The sequence below is a fragment of the Engraulis encrasicolus genome, chromosome 24 (assembly GCF_034702125.1).
Source record: "Engraulis encrasicolus isolate BLACKSEA-1 chromosome 24, IST_EnEncr_1.0, whole genome shotgun sequence".
In the NCBI taxonomy this organism is placed as follows: domain Eukaryota; kingdom Metazoa; phylum Chordata; class Actinopteri; order Clupeiformes; family Engraulidae; genus Engraulis; species Engraulis encrasicolus.
Genome location: NC_085880.1, coordinates 36,751,248 through 36,772,782, shown reverse-complemented (window position 1 = coordinate 36,772,782; position 21,535 = coordinate 36,751,248). Strand labels below are relative to the sequence as shown.

The 21,535-nt window shown below is 40.9% G+C and overlaps 1 protein-coding gene across 1 annotated transcript; it reads right to left on the bottom strand.

The window, feature by feature from the left end:
• Nucleotides 1-584: 584 nt before the first annotated feature.
• On the bottom strand, nt 585-21,278 carry LOC134441091 (L-threonine ammonia-lyase). The gene is made up of 10 exons (XM_063191282.1): nt 20,988-21,278; nt 18,778-18,894; nt 17,078-17,319; nt 16,185-16,350; nt 15,200-15,299; nt 12,966-13,041; nt 11,169-11,294; nt 4,187-4,354; nt 3,321-3,378; nt 585-2,216 (listed from the first exon to the last, which is right to left on the bottom strand). Exons 1-10 carry the CDS (start codon nt 21,276-21,278, stop codon nt 2,118-2,120), a joined length of 1,443 nt encoding a protein of 480 aa, XP_063047352.1. The 3' UTR covers nt 585-2,117.
• Between the last annotated feature and the right edge of the window lie 257 nt (nt 21,279-21,535).

The window sequence follows — 21,535 nt, the reverse complement described above, 5'->3', positions numbered from 1 at the left end:
TGTGTGTGTGTGTGCGCGCGTGCGAACATGCATGTGTGGATGCGTGCGTGTGTGTGTCTGTGCATGTGTGGATGTGTGTGTGTGTGTGTTTGAATGAGCCTGTGTGTGTGTGCATGTATGTGTGCGTGTGTTTGAATGGGCCTGTGTGTGTGTGCATGTATGTGTGCGTACATGGGTGTGTGTGTTTGTGTGTGTGTGTGTGTGCGTGCGTGTGTGTGTGTGCATGCATGAATGTGAGCAACTCTCAGTATAGTGTTTTGGTTCCGTTAATCTGCTAAATGTATGAAAGCACTACTCCAATGCCGCTCATTTCCCTCTAAGACCTTTGATCATTGAATTAACATTTGTCAAACATGTCTAAATAGCGCAATGCAATTACGATTAAAGTAGTGTCTTAGCAAATTGAGCCTAATCAGTTTAATTGGTACTAAATAGACAGACTGGGTGTTTGTAATATGCTGCAGTGCAGGAAAAAAACTGGCATAACCAAGTTAGTAATTTAGGAAAACATTGACTATTAAAAAGCCTGTATGTTCTGATGCTACAAATACCAAAGTAGACAAAATAAGATCAAGTGTGGTCTTTATTTCCCCAAACCGCATAAACATGAAGAAGATGTTTCTAATGTTTAATGGTTCTTCTAAAGGACTTTTCAGCACAACAGGTCCAAGACGCAATGATGACAGAAAACTATGTTGCATTCAAAATAAATACATTTTACCCAGTACGACATGGCCGCTGTTATAAAGTACTAGCTGTTACAAGAATGGCAATGGCCTAGTCATAATGTATTACTAAAGGCGCTGTCATAATAGTGAAGCACTATGGTAATAACGTTTTTTTTCAGTGGCTATCACAGCGTTCCACTGGTGGAATGGCGAGTGTTGAGGGGCGACGCAATTGGTGGTCATCTTTTTTTTAAAATATATATATATTTTAGGGCTTTTATGCCTTTATATTTGACAGGACACTGGAGCAGAGACAGGAAATGAGTGGGGAGAGACAGACAGGGAAGGATCGGCAAATGATCCGGGCCAGAATCGACCCCGTATAGAGAGTGTAGTAACCCAGTGCCCTACCCTTAGGCCTCGGCAGGGCCGTGGTCATGTAACATCTTAACCCAAAGGGTAGAGAGGTAAATTGAGCGTTTGGTTCTGTCATTTGAAAAAAACCTTACAAGTCACCCAGGAAGCACCATGGGGCGAGATACACAATATATTTGAGTTAATTCAACACAAATATAGTCAGATTTCAACACTCTTCCAGTTGGTTCCATTAACTCTGCAATCTCTGTGTACCTTTTTCAAGGCCACTTAGAAGCTGTTTACAAGTATATGTGATATTTTTGAAAATGCTTTGGCTTTGGCTTCTCATTTACACATAAACAGAGTTTAAGAACGCGTATTTCAAAACTCTGGTTTTAAAAATACTCCATTTAGGCGGCTAAAACACACCTGTCACAATGGAATTTTTATTTTTTATCCACATCCCATGTTTACACTTGAATGAATAAAAAAATATCCGCATTTAACAATATCTGGAAATGTGTAACCAGCACCTTAAGCCGTGGTAAGGGTGCAAGGAGCACTCGCTGTTCACTCCCCTCTTGAAGGAGTAGTTTGAAGCCTGCACATCCCAAAAAAAACGTCTGACCTGGGTGCAGGACAAACAAATAACCAGATGAAGATGAGAAAAAGTCATCTTTGAAATTGACTTTTTCTCATCTTCATCCACTCCCCAGTTGACCCACATTATGATTTCACATACAGTACAGGAATTGAACCAGCAACCCTCCAACCCCCAAATCAAAAGTTATGTCCACACGATCACACAGTCTTACGCAAGAGCTCTGAAGACAAGCACATTTCTTATAGTTTGTAAGTGGATTCATGAAAAGCTGTGTGGCCCCTCTGAGCCTTGTGAAATGCAATGTTTGTATGCTCAACCAAACTGATTTTATTCTCAAACAAGGGAATCCCAGTGAACTACTTATAAGTACAAAGTGATATACATGTTGTAACCCAGAACTCTTGTTTGTGGCTTCTGCTTCATTCATTCAAGGTGTTCTGCTATGATGAGGAATGTGTTTTGGACAAGCGGCGGCTGTAGTATTTCGGTCATCGGTCCAGCCAAGAAAGTGTAGGGTAGCGCTCTGCGAGTGTTCGTTTCAGCTGAGAGGTTTGCGTCTTATCCCTGGTTTCAATTACACACTCCACCTACAGTACAAAAAAAAGACAAAAGTCATAATCACATAAGTATTGGTTGGAACATAAGCCCATTGCTGTAAGTGTAGGCTACATACAGTAGAGATAGCTAAAATGGACGAAGTACAGCTTAGATAATATGAGTAGTGGTAAGAGAGGCCTGCACTTGAATGTACATTAACCCCTTAGCACAGAGCCTATGTTATAACCTTACTGTCTCCAAAATTGTAATGGCTATGTCTTAATCTGTCACTTAAGACTCTCTGTAAAGTCATAGCAATGTTGTCATGATGTAGTTGAGTATTTTCAGCAAATAGTGTATAGGCCCTCCCGGCGGCGACCATATCTACACTAAGAGGCTACAGTCAGCCAAAGCCCAGTTGAGGACAAGCAAACACATGACAATCTGAACAGAACCAATCACCCTCGGGATGGTGACACTGTGTTCTATGGAATGCTTGAACAATTTAACCTGACTCTCGCCAGATGAATGGCTTCCAACTTGCTCCACGAATACACAAGGGTCTGGCTAGCGTCAGGCTAGTACTCTGTTATGTTTGATATGTCCTGCGAGAGACATCTGTATGACAAAAATACTATGCTACTTTAATGGAACCCTTTGCTATTATGGAGAAACACAATATCCCTATGGTTTTGTAAGGCAAAATTGATGATGCTAAATGAGAAAGCTAATCTTACAGTTCTTTTAAAACATCTATTACATTGAAGATTCAAATATTAATGAACTGCTGAATACAATGAATAGCTGATGAGGTTATATTTCATATGGATGCTGCTGCTATATAACCTAATTCCACATCATAAGATTCAGGCCCATGTGGTCAGGTAGAAATTAAAAGGCAAAATAAAATGAAATCCTTCATTAGAGTGTAAGTGATCCTCCAATACTGCCTCCTGCCAAGGCGAGCCCACACATTCGCATGCATAAAACATCCAACCCGAATAAATTATTAAAAAGACTAAAAACTAGGCAAGGTAAAATATGAAAACAAAGAGTGTTTGAGTTATGCATAAAGCTGTGCCCTATGCCCGACACAAGCCATGCCTGTGACCGAAGTCTCCTTTGAAGACCACAATGCTTAAAAACGGTCGTACCTTTGTTTTGGCGAGATCCGCTCTGTCATTGTACCTCCTGTGGCAGATATCAAGTAACCTTGAAGGGGGTCAGACAGAGGAAGAATAAATATGAGATACATCCGGATGCTACAAGATGCTAATGAAAAATGGACTGTGTTCTTCCATAGTACTTTATGGCTAAAGATGTTATAGACCTAGGCCTACTGTAATTTAGACATAATCAATACAAGGTTCTATGCTGCACTAACAGTGCACTATGGCTCTAGATCCGTCCTCTAATACAAAATGATTCAAACTGCTGTTGACTGTGCCGCGCCGCCTGTTGCAGTCTTTGGGGATATATCCTTTACCGACCCCTCTCGCTTTCATGTCCTATTCCCTAAATAGACATCATGATGTCATGACAAATCAGGGCCAGTGTTAACGACGGGGGTTTTCCTTTTTTATTGTTGTTGTTGTTGCTGCTGCTGCTGTCTCAGGGATCTGTTCTATAATCATTTTAAGCATTTAATAAAGAATAATAATAGTATTTGTATAGCACAAGAGATCATGGTAACACTGTTTTAGCGTTACATCTATTAGCACTAATACAATGTTAATGCCTGTATAATGTATAAGTAACTTGCATGTACTTAGCACAATCAAACATTTGTTAGGCATGTACTTGCCAATGTGTTGTCCATGCACAATAAGGTATTTATTACCAATATAACCTTAGTAAGGACCTAACAAATGTTTGTTTTTGCTTTGTACATGCCTTACATGTTCCTTATACAGGCTTTAACATTGTATGGATTAGTGCTAATAAATGTAACACTAAAATAAAGTGTGACCGAAATCATACATAGCATGTACGTAGCTATAAGTGCTTAAACAATCCTTACCTTATGTCTTCACGGGCGAGCATATCTAACAGTTTGGCCATTTCCCCTGGCCAATCAGTGACGTGCACGGCAAATCGAGAGACCCGGTTGTCCAAGATCAAAGCCCGGTCCACACAGTGCCTCACGAGGTCCAGCTCCATGTTGGAACTGCTGGTGACTATGGCAACCCTGTAGGAGGAAACGGGAAAAGAGAAAAGGGTACCGTTTGTGTAAAGGAAGCACATACCATACACGTACCCTCTAAGGTTCAGTTACTGTGTAAAGTTACACCACTGAATGTGAATAGTAATACAAGTTGTACCATTTTGAAGTCTGATGGAACTAAAATGTGTGAACTGCACATGTAACAATGTTTCCCTCTATCTTTTAATCTAAAGAAATAAACCATGAAGGGAAATAGTGAAGGGGAGGAGTACACAATGATAAACAATGAGTTACATATTTTTCAGACACCTTTTTCAGGTTTTTAAAATTTATTTTTGAAGTGCAGCCTTTTGGAAGTGTGATAGAAATGCAATGTGCACATACTGTACTGTAATCAATGAATATTGGGAGCTAGAGTAAACATATTTTCTAGGGAAATTAGAGATCAGTGGCATGCTAATTTAGAGTTCATCAAAGAGCTTTCAGTCTGGCACTGCGGGGGAACCTCTAGACGTGCTGTGTAGAAGCCATTGGTGGCTGGAGGTTCACGCCAACACATTGAAGGGTCTTTGAGGAACTTTTCTTGGAAAAAGGTTGGCACACTCCTTTGGATTTTTTCCTCTTTACATTTTTTTTTTCATTTTATTCATTCATTGGCATGATGACCTTGCGACCTTGCGGATTTCCTCAGATTCACTAACAAACACAGGCCTGCCACATTGATACACAACACACAATAATGTGTCAATCCTGTGTTTGTTGGTGAATCTGAGGAAGACCGCAAGGTCACAACATCATCACGCCAATGAATGAATAAAAAGAAAAAAGGAACTTAAAGAAGGGGGAAAAATCTAAGGGAGTGTGCAAACCTTTCTTTTTTAAGTCACTTTTTTTGTTCAGCATCAGGGATTGGTTGTGCCCAGGAAGTGAGTCTTCGAGGAAATTCTCATGTTATTCTGTGTAGAATGCAATCGCCATTACACGCTGAAGAAGGGCTCTGCCCGAAACGTTCGTAGGCGAATAAACAGAAAAATTTGAAGGGCTGTCCTGCTGTCCTTCGCTTCCTTCGTTCATCTGTGTAGATAGAATAACCATCATCGTGAACTTGAGTGTGTATTTGTGACTACTCACAAGAAAACAGGCCACAAGGAAAAAATGATTTTCCTTTTGCAGAATCTGCAATTCAAGAAGCTATTAATTGTTTAAAAACAATATTAATTTGTCTAAAATCATAGCCTGATAAACCAGACTAAATGTGGATGTCTAATTTACCACCCGTAGACAAAACATTTTGCCGTCCAGTGGGTGGCGCTGGTTCACCAGGCTACTAAAATCATACATTTTGTCCGAAAAGGGGCAAGCTTTATGTCTTTTCTATGCGCAAGAGGAACTTTCAGAGCTGAATTCTCCGTTTTCTAATTTACAGTAAGAAGTGTACACTTTCAAAAGGCCACAAATTCACCACAGATTACCATAAGTAAGATATCATTATAAAGCTCAGAATCTTCACTAACAGAATGTATGATTAAATCAACATGCCCCCGGGCCTTCTTCTGGCAGGGCACATTTTAGATTAGGGTGCAGTAGAGCCCTGTTTAGGATTCCAACCCACATCTTCCCCCTACTGCTGGTCAGTGGTTCCCAAACTGGGGGGGCGGGACCCACAGGTGGTAGGGGGTCACGGAGAGAAGGGACTGTGTGCATGCATGTATGATTTCATATACAATAATCATTCAATAAATAGGTTGGTAACCATATTAACATGCGTGTTTAATACATGTATTTAATGACCCTGTGAATTGCACATTTAAAATGCAGTATTAAGGGAGAAAAGAATGTTTGGCCTTAGAATATGGGAGGTGGGAGGGATTCCAATGATATTCTTAGGTTCAAAGGGGGCCCCAGAAGATACAAGTTTGGGAACCACTGAGAACCTGCCATGTCAAAAGAACAGCTCCTTCAACTACTGGGCCACAGCTGTCAAACGCTGGTGATGAAATATCCCACTCGTCACTGTCACTTTGTACCTTTCCAACCAAGCAGATATATGGAACTGGGTAACTCTCATGCTCCCCATCAATAGCTTTATAGTGCAGCGGCTAACCAAAACAATCGTTCAGTTTGTGATACAAGCATGAAAATTGGTACACATATAGCCAAAGGCATTCTAAAAAGAACTGGATATGGAGCCATCGTGAATTTTCAACATGGTGGCCATAGCAGCCATTTTTCAAAATGGCCGCCAGCAACAACAGTTTTCTTATGAGTAATGGATATAATATGACATTTTAGACACATTTACCATTCATACTATTTGGTAAATGTCTTATGGATAATTTAAAAGTTGTCATGAATATTCAAGATGGCCGCCATTTTCAAGAAAAAGGCCATTAGCGTTACGGAGCTGACAAAAGCGTGAAATTTAGAACATACTTCCTTAGGACCCAGTAACTGCACTGTACTGTACTATACTGTACTGTAATGTGAAATACTGTACTGTACTGTACTGCACTATACTGTATGCTACTGTACTGTACTCTACTGTACTGTAATGTGAAATACTGTACTGTACTGTACTCTACTGCACTATACTGCATGCTACTGTACTGTACTGTATGCTACTGTACTGTACTATACTCTACTGTACGTTTCTATACTGCACCGTACTGTATACTACTGTAATATACTGTACTGCACTGTACTGTATGCTACTGTACTGTACTTTTCTATACTGCACCGTACTGTATGCTACTGTACTGTACTGTACTGTACTGTACTGTACTGTACAACTATAGAACTGAAACATGTAGAGCATTCTGAGGTCATGTATAAAGCAAAAAAGTGTAATGTGTGGGAATGAGTTATGTTACTGTTACCACTCAAATTCGTGAAGGTTAAAAAAAAGTCATGTGGCATTTTGTTTGGGTGGGGGGTATGGTAGACTATCCTTCCTCCCAGACTATTTGTGTGCCTTGCATATCAAGAAAATGAGTACCGTAATGACTTACTTTTATAGTATACCTGTATACCATATGAGAGTTGTTGTTTTATATACGTAGATATTTCTCCTATGGGTAAGGGTGGCAAAGACCTACGGTACATGTTGTCCATCAACTGTCAGTTTTGAAGTACCAATTGAAGTACTCAATGATTACTGAGCTAACTGTAATGCAACTTGTGACACACCTACCTACCTACCTACCTACACACCTACCTACCTACTCAACACCTACTTAGAAAACATTTCCATTTAATTTGAACTGAAGACATACTGTAGCCTATATGTATATTGAATAATCTGTAATGCCATTCTAAAGATGGCAGAAATGCACTCAATATGCACAATGCTACTTGTGAGAATGTAGAATTAGGTGATCTTATGGGTTCTTCATACATATGGAGAGGTCCTGTCCTTTACCCTCTCTCATACAAATAAACAATATCTGTCAGGGAAATTAGAGGATGGAGAACCTGCTACCTTGGACATCATCTTGCACTGACACTTCCCCATTCAGATGCTGCTCAGCAAGCATTAGCAGCAGTCGTCTATTCTCACCATAGTTTTAGTGTGGGAAATGCTCATTTGAATTCAGATTCAGAAAACAGCCAGTAAAATGTTGTTCAGTATCTGACTACTTGTATTGCCTCATCATGACTGATGAAACATTTGCTTTGCTGTCAGTAGAAATGTAATGCATTGCAATGCATCGTAGAATTGAATCAAATCGAATCTTGAGGGCAGTGCCAATGCACACCACTATGTACATTTTTGTAGTTTCATCAATCTGGTCAAGCAGGCTACCACTGCCCTTTCATCTCTGCTGAGTTCCGGACTATATTAACATTGTCAGCTACTATAATGTCATTTAATAACAATGTAATGCATTACACAACATGACATATTGTATATGACAGTAGAAAAAAATGTGAGGGCTCTTAGGCTAGAATTACAGCATATACCCTAAAGAAACACCATGCAAAGTGCTTTTCTAACTTCCGTAATGGTAAAACCCTTAACAGACTCCACTATTGTATGATTATCTGACATGGGCTGCCATCTTGAAAGAAACAGTGATACTATACTGTATATTAAGTATAGAATGAGATAAAAGTAAGCTTCTGGTTAATTCCAAAATTACAATTTTGAATTCTGCATCATGAAAAATGACTGATTTGACACTGATATCACCTATATCAGATAAATCATACAAGTGACGGCTGCCATCTTGAAAATTCATGACAACTTTTCTATTATCCATATCACATTTACCAAGTGGTATGAATGGTAAATATGTCTAAAATATATTATATCCAAGAAAACTGTTGTGGCTGGCGGCCATTTTGGAAAATGGCTGCCATGGCCACCATGTTGAAAATTCATGATGGCTCCATATCCAGTTCTTTTTGGAATGCCTTTGGCTATATGTGTACCAATTTTCATGCTTGTATCACAAACTGAACGATTCCTTTAAATTTTGGAGCTAAGGTATTAGACTATTATAGTTAAAGGGGTATGCCACTATTTTGGGGCTTAATACACTTAAAATCGTTGGCTGGGGTTTATAAAGGTGGTAAAGTGTCTTATTTTTCATGTAAGCCATTGTCTTGCTTTAAGACAAGTTAAAAGAGGGAATATGTTGCTAAGCTAGTGAAAGTCAATGTATCCGTGTAGCATTGTAGCATGCTACACGGATACATTGACTTTCACTAGCTTAGCGACATATTCCCTCTTTTAACTTGTCTTAAAGCAAGACAACGCTTAACATGAAAAATAAGACACTTTACCACCTTTATAAACCCCAGCCAACGATTTTAACTGTATTAAGCCCCAAAATAGTGGCATACCCCTTTAACTACAAAAAGGCAGTAGAGGTATATAATGTAATTTAGCCTAACAATTACAACTATCTGCTGAACTGGGTAATAGTTTTGGACATTGCACTGTTACCCAAACAACGTTCCCCAAACTAGAGCATCTTAAATTTGGATTCTGTCCACTAATGAGCTCTGTGCACTGTGTGTGTGTGTGTGTGTGTGTGTGTATGGTCAGTACAGAGGGCAGCAGTATACACGTATTGTACAGCAGAAAAGAGAGCAGAAAAATAGTGGAGGACCTACGCACAGTATGTAGTGCAGCAGGTTAGTACTCATGATTTGAGGTGATAAGAGTTAGTTATGTTATGCAAGGAAGCTCTCTCGGAAGAGATGAGTCTGCACTAGTTTCTTTAAGCCGTGCTACCTCAGAGGAGGGAGCAGAGTGATTTAAGACCTGAAGTGTCCCGTGATACTGAGGGACACTAAGGTACTGATGTAGTGCCCTGGAACTGGGCAGACAGCAGCAACCAAATCCAACAATAGGGCGATTAATTTAGGACTCCGCAATAATAGAAGCATACACCTAAAGGGGTTATGTAACCGAATGTTAAAAATAAGGTTTGCCGTCTGGATGGCAGAGTTGGTTCTCCCAAAGGCCTTCCTTGCTGAATTGCACAAGTATCTTTTTTGTTTTCTTCAAATAAATAAATCATGCAATACTGTAAACAAACAAACAAGTAGGTCTAGCAGTCGTCTAACAAGTAACAACATTGTGTCATGATATCTGTTGATGCAAGTGTTACTAGTGCACAGTAATTGTTTGACTATAGTGGCTGTTATGGAGACATTATCACAATGGTAATAGTTAGAGTAGATAGTATGCGCAGCTGTATTTCTTAGGCAATAGACAATTAAATCAAGTAATAGTACAATGGGCATTGTACAGCAATAGATCATTATCTCTTTGCCAATAATCTGTTTCTTCTGCATCAGAGAGCAGCGCTGTATGTGGAAGGCATGTGCCCCCAGACTCCACTTTATCTCTTAATGACTGATGGGATACTGAGAAAACAACCAATAGGCAAATATCTGCTTACAGATATCTTTAAACGTCTTTACATTTGTTTTCTTTTCCCCTTGTATAATCTTGCAGCATTTACTGGAGAGATTCAAGTGATTTTGGATGCCCTCTGGTGTCCATTATGGGAAATTGCGCATGAACCCAAACAATCCTCCTCTTTATTCTTGGTCTGTAATTATGGCAAATAATGGGTTTGGATTTCCATTCATTCCCGTTAATTAAAACACTCCCTGTGCCTTTTCCTTTTGTGTTTCTTACTTGCAATCCCACTTTTTAGAAAATCTGCAAATTGTTTCATGACCGTCATTGTTAAAATTCTATGTACTTGATATTACACTTTGAAAAGGTGAAACAGGTGCAGTTCTCAACATATCACATCAATATTCTAAAACATTTGATAATATCGATATACAGTATAGAGAAATGCACCTTTTCACCCCTCAAATAGTTACCCAGCTAACATTTTACTTGAAGGTGGCGTCGCGTATGACATGACGTGTCAAATATAATGTCATCCACATTAACACATTGTGTGACTGTTGTCACTTGTGACACTTGGTAATGGTGGTGATGACAAGTGGACATTATTTGGGCTGTCTTTATTACAATGTTTATGACATTAACATAATGTCAATGGCACGTCCATGACTGTGTCATGACTTTTGTTTTGACACTGTTATGACACTGTCATGTTATGTCATGCACATGACACCGGCGTCAAGTAAAGCGTTACCGTGACCCCTATAGACCCTATATAGACTGATGACATGGACTAAAATCAAGCAATCAGTTTGCTGTTTTTGAAAGTGTCACCACATACTGTAGAAGTAACACTTTGTTATTATTTGCCATCATACTCAAATCAAGCAATCATGCGTTTGCTGTTTTTAAAGTGTCACCACATTGGAGTAGCACTTTGATATTATTTGCCATCGTACTTACCTTTTACCTTTCAGTTCAGGCAGCAGGTCAGCTGTGACGGCCGCCACCCCCAGCGCTCCCTCTAGGTCCAGTATGGATCGCTCGCACTCCTGAAACCGCAGCATGGCCACCAGCGCATCGTCCTCCCTGTGGGCAACAACACGACACAGGTTGCAGATCATTGACAGTATATAGTGCAGATCTATGGCTTTACTATTAGTAGTACCCGCATTGTTGTTGTTGTTGTAGTAGTGGTAGTAGTAGTAGTAGTGGTAGTAGTAGTAGTAGTAGTAGTAGTAGTAGTAGTAGTAGTAGTAGTAGTAGTAGCAGCTAGTAGTAATAGTATAGTAGTAGTAGTTTTGTAGTGTAGTAGCAGCAGCAGTAGTAGTAGTTTAAGAAAAAATAGCAGCAGTAGTAGTAGTAGTAGCAGCAGCAGCAGCAGTAGTAGTAGTTTAAGAAAAAATAGCAGCAGCAGCAGCAGTGGTAGTAGTAGAAATATTAGCAGCCGTAGTAGTAGCAGCATTAGCAGCTGTGGTAGTAGTAGTATAGTAGTAGCAGCAGCAGTAGTAGTAGTAGTAGTAGTAGCAGCAGCTGTAGTAGTATACTGCCCTACAATTTCAGAACGCAGTATAATTCAAAATGCCAAACTGAGAAAAAAGGCTTTAAAGTTTCCTTTCTGTCCACGTGACTGTGTTGGAGGTAAAGTGGTGATGACACTTCCATATAATACTTTTTTATGGTGAAAATTTATGCAAGCAAGAAAAAAGCAAAAAAAACAACATTCTCATTACTTTTTAGCTGAAAAATCATTATACTGCGCTCTGTTGTGGTATTACTGTCTACACCAAAACCACGGTGTCAATGGAGAAGTGCAGTATAATTCGCATTATACTGCGTTCTTGGCTAGTAACACGTAACCTCCTAAAACCAAAAAGCGCAGTATAATCAGTTTTTTGCGTTTTTTTCCGAAACGGGACCAAGTTGGGCCAAAAAATTTTAACACAAGAAAAAGAAGGTATTTTAAAGCCAATTTCCGGTCTAAACCCATTTTCGACCATTTTCAAGATACTGCGTTCTGATATTGTAGGGCAGTATAGCAGTAGCAGTAGTAGTAATAGTAGTAACAGTAGTGATAATGTAGTAGTAGCAGTAGTAGTAGTAGCAGCAATACTAGTAGTAGGCTAGTAGTAGTAGTAGCAGCATAGCAGCAGTAGAAGCAGTAGTAATTTGCTCCTACATTTGTGTCGATAATGTTGGCCTGCTTGCTGGAGGACTATATTAGGGCAAACATGAATCATCCAGTCTTTGGCAACAGGTGTAGGCCTATTCCAGTCATAACACAATGTAAGGCCAAAATACACATATCACTGCTCTTCTCCCTTGAACCGTTGCCCAGATTAATGTCAGCCCATATGCTTGGCTTCCCTTCCTGCTATTCTAATGCATCTACTGTCCACTTATTGTGTCCTCCCTACTCTGCACTTTCCTCATCCTTTGGTAAAGATCATGTCGAAGGCTAGGAATGCTGTGACACAGCGTGCTACAGTAATGAACCCATCCATACACAGGGCCACATTAAGATGGAGCCTAGGGCCCCTAGGATACAGGTTGCTGTGTAATGAGAAACACAATGGTGTCCCCATAGTAAACCCACAAAATAAAACCACATTACATCGTGTAAACAAGTGTCAACTTGAAATTCAAATATTTGTATAATACCGCCAAGACAGCTTGTGGCATATGTACTTTTTACCTAGTCTGAAGGCTTGCGCGTAGAAACGCAGCAGGGGAATAAAGTCTGAATATGTAATGCGTTACCTCACTGAGACGACTTTGTTCACAAACTTCTTGGCAAGGTGGAACGTGTCAGTCCCCATGGAATGATGCACCAGATCTGAAAGAGAGGGAAGATTCAGTTTGAAGCTAATGACATGCCAGTCATTTCTTAGCGCCGCACGACTATGAGGGTGGAAGGGTTTTTTTTGTTTACCACAGCTAATTTAATGTCAGAGTGGTTGATGCAATATAAAAATATGTGTTTGCAATCGTCAATTGGCCGCGTGCAACTTCACCTGGTGATGAAAACGCATGACAATGTATTTGGTGCATCAGTGCATGAACATTGGCAATATAGGCTTTGTAAAATCGTATTGCATAATTCTGGAGGAGTATAAGATCATTATTTTAAAAATGTTATGGCAATTCCAATGAATTATAATTACAGTATATAATAGCAACAATCAGCACAGGGACAGTAAACCTGCAATTGTACAGGACAAGGCATTTAATAAATACATCAAGCACACTAAATAAGGTTACGCTTACTCCAAAATCATAACAGGCCATCATAAACATGTTTACCACTTGAACACTTTTTTCCAGTACTCCTAAAATTAAGCAGGGTAGACAAAAGGCATTTTCATACTTTTTTATTTGGCTACAATGCCTATGTGTTTCGGCTCGTATGGCCTTCTTCAGGGCGCATCAAGTAGTCAAATAAATAATTGCAAACTAGTGTCCCTTGGATTTCCTGACCTCCACCCTGCACAAGTTTGAGAGTCCCTACCGATGAGCACCAAGAAAAAAAGGTGAACACCCTGCAGTACTTGTTTTCTGACTCTTGAAATCAAATTGAATTGAATTGAAAACGGGTTGGACCGGTTCAGAGGAGCCATCTTGTACCACATCTGAAAGCATGACTTTGCACAGCACAAGTCCCTTGAGGAGATCTTGAGATATCGTAAGTGTGTATACATGCATACATGATGTAGCCACTGTGTCCTAAAATGCAGTGCCCCTCTTGAGTTTAGTATATATCCCATGATGCTCCACTTTTATCATTTCATTACACAATACATTTCTTGCTTCACCATAGCACAATGTTACTTTCAAAGACCAAATTTGCCATACCATGGGGAATCTCTGGTCAGTTGCTAGTCTTAGGGAGTCTATCAGCTAACAAATCTGTTAATGAGATCTCTGAGGCCCCTGAACAGTATGAGGAAGTGTTCACATCTTCACCGCAGTAGACGGGAGCGTGTCTATGTTCCCACAGCCCATTGGTCTCACATCACTAAGACTTTTAACATTCATTTTTAGGCCCATTGGTCCCACAGCCCATTGGTCCCACAGCATATTCCTGCTGCTCCATGTTCCCACATTTCTAAGAATTTATTCAAATGTAGGCCCTATATTCCATGGCGGGAAGAAAGGCACATTCTCTTAGGAAATGTGGGAATATTGAGTTGTGGAACATAGGGCTTATATTTTTGAAAAATGTCTTAAAAATGTGGGAACGTGGAGCAGGAGGAATAAGCTGTGGAACCTTCGGACTGTGCTACCAATGAGTTGTGGTACCAAGGTTACATGGCGCTATTCCGATATGACACTATTCCGGCATTGATGTCTATTGTCGGAATACCGGTGCAAGATATGCCATTTCTGTGGTTTGTGCTACATTGGTTAGCTTTTATCGGCTTAGGATGAGTGCATGCAGTTACCCTAACCCTAAGCTTAAACCTAACCCCAATCCTGACCCTAACCCTAACCCTACGGTATGTCGGATGTCGGAATAGCATTATGTCTGAATAGCAGTTGCCCCCCAGTACAAATAGTCTGTGCCTGTGGGAACATAGAGCTGACCCACAGTAGCCCGTTCACACAGATGGGATCGCAACCCAATCCCCCTCACTGTCTGCTGAGAACAGAGGTGTATGAAGTATAAGTAGGCCTAGATGTAGCCTACTCTTACTGTGTATATAGCTCATTAGCTACAGTGGAATAACTGGTGTGTAAACGACGTAAGATCTTGTAGTAGTGTTTTAATTACATCGGTAAGAGTACTCAACCATCATCATTAACATCAAAACAGCATTGCTTTGACATTTTCCAACATCAAAACAACATTGCTTTGACCTTTTCCAAGAATTTTGACTAACAAATTGAGGCTTGGTCGTTACCATTTTGTTAACGGCAAGCTTTTAAATGAGGCTCTGCTTGAGAGGGTTCAGTCAGTGCACATAGAAAAACACTTCAACAGCAAGCATGCTCACCCCTGTACAGCTTCTTGTTGTGGTTACCATGGAGATTCTGAACTGGTGAGTCGGTCTTGAGGGACTGAAACAGGAGCGGAAACTCCTCTGGTTCTACTCCCTGTGGACACATTTAAAACCACAAAACACATCATTTTCACTGATTATATTACTATTCTTTTTATACACATACATCCAGTATACATAGTATATATTTTGGTCTTTTATAACTGTATTGTACGATAGGACGGTGAAACGAGAGAGATGTGGGGAAGGGTCGGCATTGGATCTGGGCCGGAATCGAGCCTGTGTCGCCGGAGTAGCAGCCCGGTCCCCTACCGTTAGGGCCACAGCAGGGTCACTGATTACATTATTAACACCTCGTTATAAGAACTGTTCAGCTTTGTTAAATTTCAACTTCTATGTCCTTGTGCATTTGAAGAGCTCTTTTCCAAAACGCTATATCCACCATTTTTGACGTTTTGCATTTAATATTGGAATTAACTGTTAAGAAGTCCTATCTCATCTATGCGTGAATTCTTGCCATTCAAATGTTTTGAGAACATACTTTTAAAACCTATAAAATGCATTTTGCAATGCAATTCAATGGCATGCCCAACAGAAAAATGTCAATTTCCCAACATTCTATAAAATGGATATACTGTATCTCATTTTGGAAAAGAGCTCTTCATTTCAATATAAAGTGGACGTCGCATGAACCTTGCTGATGTGAGTTGTAGTTGAAGGGTTTATTTGCAAAACGGTGTATCTCCATTTTGTAGAATGTTGGGAAATTGACCTTTTGTATTGGGCATTCCATTGAATTGCATTGCAAAATGCATTTTATGTAGGTTAAAAAAGTATGTTCTCAAAATATTTGAATGGTAAGAATTCACACATAGGTGATAGGCCCTCTGAACAGTCATTTTCAATAATAAAATGCAAAAAAAAAACCTTCAGTTGTAGTTCTTGCTGATGTGAGGTGTAGTGGTACAGGCACACTTACTATGACTGCTATGTTGGGATTTAGGTGTTTGATGGCCACAGCTGCACTCGTTAGGAGACCACATATGCCACCCGCAGGTATGATGACTGCATCCAGCCTGGGCACCTGCTCATAGATCTCCATGCCAACCGTACCCAGGCCCGCCAAGTACACTGCACAGTCATCTCTATAGGAATGAAAACACTATCATTATTGCTGTCATTACTGACCAATAGCAGTTTTATACAGTCTACCTATGTATATACTGTATAGAATATCTTTTTATTTGTCATTGGCTATGTTTACATGAGACATTTAATTCTGAATTAACTCACTTTAATTCTGAATAAAGCTTAATTCCGCTTTGAAAACGTCATGTAAACAATTCACAATTCGGAATTAAATGAAAGACCAAAGGGAACTCAACGGAACTATTAAAGTATACAGTATACAGCAGGGGTAGGCAATTAGCGGCACGGGGGCCAAATCTGGCCCGCCATCTAATACTTTCGGCCCGCAAGACGCAGCAAATAGCAGTACAATGCAGTGAGTGCAGTCAAATAGCCTGATTGGGGAAAAATGCAGACGTAATTTTGCATTGATAGCTAGCAATCTTGTAATAGCTAGCAATCTTGCTAATGAAACATGTAATAACGATAAATAACTGCCAACTTTATACATTAGTTATGGGTTTCTAAGGCAGGTTGCCCTTTTCATGAGAGAGAGACGCCAGTACTTTTTAACCAGTTGAACACCATGGCCATGGCCGGTCCGCGATGCCCTTGTCAGAAAAAAACGGCCCTCGTCCAAACCTAATTGCCTACCCCTAGTATACAGTATACTTCTAAAACCTCACAGTTTGTCTTCTCTCTGTGTGTTGGTGCGTGGGGTCTACGTAAATATGGTCAACTCACTCCTCAAGGCACAGGTAGCCGTTCTCCTTGGCCAGATAATGCGCGTGGCATTTGGACTCGTGTGCCGTGCCGCCGTACGAGATGACCATGGCGCTGTATTCGCGGTACATGCGCAGCCGAGACTGGGAGCTGTTGGCCGGCATGATGACGAAGGCTGGGATGCGCAGTTCTGAAGCGTGGTGAGCAATGGCCAAGGAGAAGTTGCAGTCCGTGGCCACGATTACGCCTTTCTTTTGCTGTTCCTGTGGGAAATGAGTAGAAATATACAAATTCTTCTTTCTCTACCCTTCATTTGATGGATATCAACTGCAAGAAGTTCAAAAATAAATCCATCAATATCAACAGGGCACACTGTAAAACATTGCAGCCAGTTAAACGTTTGTAAGTTAACTCAACTTGAGAAAGCCTCGAATTGAGTTAAGCCTCATGTTGAGTTAACTTACAAACTTTAGGCAGCAGGGTAACTTACCTTTTAATGTTGCTGCAGTGTTATAGTCAATTGCTAATGTAACAGAACAAGTGCTGTACACACTGTAAAAATTAAATGTCCAGAAGAACTTTCAGTTTGCCACTGTGGAGGAACCACAAATGTTCTTTGACGAACCCCAATGTTCTCCAAGGAACCTATATGTGACAATATGGTTCTTACAGGACCGGCGATAGGCATAGGTAGACAAGGCGGTCACCTAGGGCACCAAATGTCTTGGGGGCACCATAGCAAATCTCACCGATTTAGAATGTCAATGAAATAATGCATAGAATTTTTATACTGACCCTCAGTAGGCCTATACTAAATGAGGAAACAGAGAAGCACCACGCACCAATGAGGTTACTGGGGCAGTGACGGCCACGAAAGTAGATGATAACCTCATTACATCATGACCATGGCACAGACTCTCCAGAGCCATGTAAGACTTTATTTTAAACCACAGTGGCATTCAGGACTGGACTGGGGGAGAAATAGGGCCCAGGCACTTTTTGCTTAAAGGGCCCCTCATAATTAGCGACGCAGAACTGACTCACCGGTGGGACCGGCACCCTCGTGGGCCACCCACGAGGGTGCAGGGCCCCCCGGAAAATGCCCGCTATGCCAGATGGCCAGCCCAGCCCTGATGGAATTGTAGACCTGAGGCCTTCTCAGTATATTGTTTTGCCACGAATGAACGGGTCAGTGCAAGTGTGGTAATTGTGGAATGAGTATTTTGAGAATTAAATGGTGGTTTGAGCAATTAGCGTTCAAGTGTTACTCATACCGTTAGATTGCCAACATTTAGTTGACTGTGCAAGTTCTATTAAGGCACTGACATTCAGCGTTTTTCAGGAAAAGTCACGCTGGCCACTTCAGTGATCTGAAAAGGGGCAGCAATTCACATTTGCTGCGCTGCTTTATCTAAATGCATTGCATGACCTATGTTGACTTTGGAGGTAACCGTGTCCTTATGGCAACCCTGTAATCCAGGCTGACGCCTATAAGCCAATTTGAAAAAACAAAAACAGTCAGTTAATGAGTTTGGAGCTGAGGTGGGGGGGAAGTGGAGTTCCACAATGCGTTGAAGTCAGTCTCCTGACCCCCTTGTCTGTCCTTCACGCCTCGCAGACTTGTTTGAAAATGGGTTTAATTTCCGCAGGTACGTATATATAGCCTGTAAGAATGTAAGAAGCCTACTGACTGAGAAGCCTACTACGTACAACTGACTTACTGATGTCATGGACAAGAGAAGGTGAAGGGCTCCTCTCTCCTTCACAGATCCAGTGTAGTTCAGATGTTCCTTCTTCATGAAGAGCTCCATCCCACACTGCTTGGACATCCTCGAATACTGTGGGACACAAAGACTGGATTTAGATTACATTGCCTTTATTGCACCCAAGGGGACATTTGTTTTCACCACCATCAAGGACAAGTTTACAGACAAAACATGAAGACAAAAAACCATTCAGCTCTGTACACCACAGAAATACTCAAGGACACCATAAGGACATCAATTGCAATGTACATTCATACATAAATACTGTCATACACACACATGGGCCTACTCTCACATACATACACATCCACTCATACATGCACACTCCAACTCAGATACTTACACACACAATAAACCATGCAGCCATACCAACAATCACATACTATATACATACATACACAGCCAGGGGGGGAGGAATGGCAAGTCAAGTCAAGTTAGGTTATACACATGGGTTTTTTTTGTTTATAAACACGGTGTTGTGAGGAGGGGCAAACACTGGCAGTCAACCTTGTGTGAGCTAATTTTTTGACATACAGCGGTTTCCAGCAATCAGAGGTTGAGTTGTGCTCAGTCAGGGTCGCGCAGCCAGGGCAAAACAAAAAATTAAAACCCATGTATTGTCACTTTCTTCATATGCACAAGTCATACAAGGAAAATTATATTACGTTTCTCTCTCCATTCCATACCATGCCAGGACATACAGACTACTGACATTTACAGACTGACATTAAAATGCAAGACAGGACAAGTAACAGTGGTGAACACGCAACAATAAAGTGATTAAATAAGAACTGAACATTTAACATTGAACATTTAAATGTAGAAAAAGATTTAAAAAGAAAAAGATAAGAAAAAATAGGATGGAAAGACATGGGTAATAAAAATAACAATAATAATAGTAACAGTAACAATAGTAACAATAGTGATGCATTCAGGCATTAAGTGAGGCTGTGGACATTAGTGGTGTGGATTGGCACTGCCCTCACAATCTGATTCGATCACGATTCGGGAGGTAGTGATTTGATTCTATGCAATCCGATCCAATCCAATTCTACAATGCATTGCAATGCATTACATTTCTATTGAAAGCAAAGCAAATGTTTAATCAGTCATGATGAGGCAATACAAGTAGTCAGATACTGATCAACAATTTATTGGCTGTTTTCTGTATCAGTCTGTATCAGTCTGTATCAGTCTTGCAATGTTTTGAAGTGCTTTTATTTAATTTAACATTCATTTGCTCCCGAAATATCCATGGAAGTAATTGAAACTTAAAAAAATTGCCGGATCGATTCTGGAGCTTGCCGGATCGATTCTGGATCGTCCATGCCCCGCATTGGATTGCATCGCCGAGTCGATCATTGTTGACACCACTAGTGTCATGTGATGTTTTTGTTCTGATATCTGCTGGCGTGTAAGTGTACAGTAAAACAGGGCCGCTGACAGCTTTGGCTGGGCCCAGGCCAGGACAAAATCATTTGAAAAGGCCCCCCCTTCTCAATATAGACCTATACATAATGTCATGGAGTCCCAATTCTGGGGCCTCCTTTCCTCTGGGCCCGAGACAACTTACTCATTTGTCCCCCCCTGTTGGCGGACCTGCAGTAGAATACAGTACTTCACTATCCCCAGGGGGAGATCTATCTTAGGATTCACAGGCAGTACAGTACATCACATGCTCACATCACTCATACTTAAAAAGAATACATATGATAAAAAATATATACATAGGTACAGTGTAGGCCTAGCACATGCTGTATCAAATGGGTTTAAAGCTTGCTTGCATCTCATACAGTAGCACATCATGGCTGCTTTTGTTTTCTATTTAAATAGCAGACCTTACTTTTTTCAAATGTGGGTTTTGAGCAGCATTAAACATATTCTCTTAGCCTACTGCGCACCTGCTGTAAATTTTGTACCGGTGCTACGCACCAGATGGAAAATAGCTATATAGCTATAATCTGGCACAAGCCATCTTTTTACTTCTGTAAACAATGTCTATTGTGCATGGTCCCTGCTGAACTAAACTAAATCAACTAAACTAAATAAACCTGTGCGCACCTGCCTACTTTTACCCCTGGGCGAATTCTAGATACAGTAAATTTGCACTGAGTACCAACCAACCAAGACTAGTACAATTATTATTGAGAGGCAGATTGACTTACTGTGCACGGGGTCTTTGGGATCCCTGACTGGATCTGAAAGGCGGCCATGTTGATGTTTTCCAGGGTGAGGTATTCGGGAGGAGGGGTGGTGGTGATGGACGAGCATGGACTGTCACTGGCGCATTTCTTCTTGGGCTTGATGGAGTTTGGCGTCCTCTTAGTCTCTGGTGTCTTACTGCCACACTGGTGCCGCTCCGGTGCCTCCTTGGTTTCCGTGGTTTCCACGGCAGTGATGATGCTGTGGTCCAGGTACTCCTCCGCCCCGAAGTCCTTGAGGCGTTCAGGACTCATCGTCGGAACGACCCCGGCTCCGAGGCCATTGCTGATCGTGACCCTTTTTCCACTTTGTTTGGTGTAGTGGTCCAAAATACTGCCTTTGGTGGGGATGCTCAAACGCTCCTCCTGGCTGGGGTTAAAACATATGATGACTGTTAAATTTTGTTTATGATGTGCCCTTTTATTCAAATGGAGGACGTGGACAACAGCTTAACACTGGGGCTGAAGCCTGGCTAGACTTGATGAGTACTGTAGGCCTCATAGCCTACCCC

Excerpts from the sequence above, each read along its gene's own strand:
- LOC134441091 (XM_063191282.1), bottom strand. The coding sequence starts at position 21,278 with ATGAGTCCTGAACGCCTCAAGGACTTCGGGGCGGAGGAGTACCTGGAC. Across the intron at positions 4,355-11,168 it reads CCTGAACTGAAAGGTAAAAG|GGTTGCCATAGTCACCAGCA; the intron begins GTAAGTACGATG and ends TTCCTCCTACAG. Across the intron at positions 3,379-4,186 it reads CTCGCCCGTGAAGACATAAG|GTTACTTGATATCTGCCACA; the intron begins GTAAGGATTGTT and ends ACCCCCTTCAAG.